Source organism: Montipora capricornis, chromosome 2 (assembly GCF_036669925.1).
Source record: "Montipora capricornis isolate CH-2021 chromosome 2, ASM3666992v2, whole genome shotgun sequence".
Lineage (NCBI taxonomy): Eukaryota > Metazoa > Cnidaria > Anthozoa > Scleractinia > Acroporidae > Montipora > Montipora capricornis.
The window spans coordinates 10,397,257-10,399,756 of record NC_090884.1 but is presented as its reverse complement, the minus strand read 5'-3'; the positions used below and the strand labels follow the sequence as shown (position 1 = coordinate 10,399,756).

The following is a 2,500-nucleotide window of genomic DNA, read 5'->3' as shown; positions in this document are numbered from 1 at the left end:
CCCATAATGCAATACGTTTTGGAGGGGGGTCTTTACTTAAAAACAATACAAGTTAATTACTCTTGGGACTGTATCATGCTTCAGTGACCGGACAGCCATTGTTTTAATGCAAATAACCCCCCAAAGTGAACTGTATTGTGGGATTGGTGAAAAAAGAGAATAGGGGTAAGATTATCATTTGCTTTATCGCAGGCATAATTATATAAAGCTTCATTTCATCTAAATTTAAATGTGCAGGGGTGAAGTGCTGGTTGAAAACCTGTCTGCCATCATGAATTTTAAGTTTCACTGAACCTAAGAGGCCAAGAAATAAGTTACAGCGAACTGATTTTCATTTCAATTCAGCAGAATACCAAGTTGTGGGTGCAACCTCCTTGTCTTCGTCAGGAGACATGTACAAGGAATAATAAGAACTTTACTAATCATAAAAATTACAATTTCCTCGATTGTGACTGGTTTAAAAAACTCCTATTTTCCACTAATTCACTTGGCAAGTTGTTATCGGACAGTTTGTTATCAGACAGTTCAATACCCCAATCACAATCAAAGCTGTAGTTTAAATCAACCAATCACAACCTTGGTTTCAACCACCATAAAAACAGTGTACAGACTCCTAACTTGGGGCTTTCTTTCTTTTAGAGCGCCTCCTCCTTTGTCAGTCCTCTAATGCAACTTTTCCCTTTCTTTGATAACTCGGCTCTTCTTCTTTTCTCGGAAATTGTAATTTTTAGTATTAATTAGTAACAGGACTGAGTTGAGTGCAATTCAGTCTGTAATCATACTCGTGATAAACAAATCATACTCCCGCGGATTTTGCTATCACTCGTATGATTACAGATCGAATTGGACTCTGTTCAGTCTTATTACCATCACTAATAGGGCCGTTTATACGAGAGAAAATAAGCCGCGGCTTACATAATACGCGAAACGAACTATTTATACGAATGTAAACTCCCAGGCCAGGATAAGCCGCGGCATGAGAAAGCCGTGAACGTAGACTTTGTACCATTTATATGGGGTGTTCGCGGCCTATGTAAGCCGCGGCTTTTTTTCTCTCGTATAAACGGCCCTAATGTGTCGATGTATTTAGTTTTTACAACTAACTGAGAACACAACAGAATAAGCAAGAAAAATAGACAAATAAAATACTAAATAATATATACAATTGTGAAATAAATATCAAACGAACATGTCCACAGTAGGACAACAACAGATGTGTAAATCGGTAGTCTCTAAGAATTGCAAAGGTTATATATAGCAATTATTGTAGTATGTCCCGTTGTGATTGGTTGCCAACGAATCAGAACGGGACATACTACAATAATTGCTGTCCACGATTGAGTTTAACAAGGGTTTGGTTTCTAAACAACCTTTGGTGCTGCGTCGGTGGGGAATGAAACACGAAAATTTGGTTTTATCAACTCGCGTGACGAGCCAACTTGTTATGGTTGGACTTAGTTCCCTGAAGAGTGGTGCCTTTTTTACCATTCGTTTCAGAAGACTCATCCCAATTTCTTTATTGAAAAAATATTCTCACTTACGAGTCTGGGTCGTCACTGGTCGCTTTACTGTGTCTGTGCCTCGATGCTGAACCATCGCTTCGGGCATCAGCCTCACGATGCCTATGTCTATGATGATGATGATGTGACCTGAAAGCAAACAACGAACGACAGATAATAATCACCCCTGTTTCTACGGAACGATAACTGTTAAGGTCGCAATCCAACAACATGGAGTCCAAGATTCCAAAAGTTATTTTTCCAGCTATGTATTACAAGAAAATGCAAGTTAGGGCTATCCTATCAAAAACGGCTGGTTCAGCTTTAAAAATGTACTTGAAACAAATATTCCTCTCGACTCTTCACAGACCCCTTTTTCCCCGTTCAATCGTCGAGATCGCATGCCTCTGCGAACTCCAGCCGTATTTGTTTGCAATAGCACGAGCGATCTGGGGAGAGCGCCAACTTAACCAAGTGGGAATGGAGTGGGGATTTTTAGTACGTCCCATGGCGCAAAAAGGACTGATGATGATAAACTAAAAGACGTGTTTCGGCTTGGCTTCAAAAACATTCCACAAAAAGCTTGCCCCTCTGGAGTCCGAACAAAGGTTTAAATTGTGAGAGGAGGGCATTAGCATACAACAAAAACAAGCTAAGCCTTGTAAATACGCTTTGTATAAAGAATTCTAATAAGTGTTTTATCAGTTTTGCAGCTCAAACACGTGATGTTTTATCGGTTACCTGATTGGCTGTTCCGCTGATGCATTATTAATGAGGTTTTGAAATATCGCATAGCATGGGGGAGGGTCGAGAAAGATAGGGTTATTCCCTGCCTGTCTCCGCTTCTCCGTACCCTTCCGTAAACTGGGCATGAGCCCTTTTGGTCAGAGTCCGTGTTCTTGTTGCTGACAAAACGGAAAGCGGACTATGGGGACGAAATTGGTTGAAACCCAGGAGTCATATCATGAGTGATGTACGATCGTCCGGGTGATTCACCTGAC

General features: G+C 40.6%; 1 protein-coding gene across 1 annotated transcript in view; it reads right to left on the bottom strand.

Moving 5' to 3' along the window:
* LOC138038811 (band 4.1-like protein 4) overlaps positions 1–2,500 on the bottom strand; it is a 44,033-nt gene that overhangs the window by 8,627 nt on the left and 32,906 nt on the right. Inside the window, exon 23 of the mRNA XM_068884867.1 lies at positions 1,542–1,649. Within this exon, the coding sequence (XP_068740968.1) occupies positions 1,542–1,649 (108 nt within the window). The remainder of the gene's footprint in view (positions 1–1,541; positions 1,650–2,500) is intronic.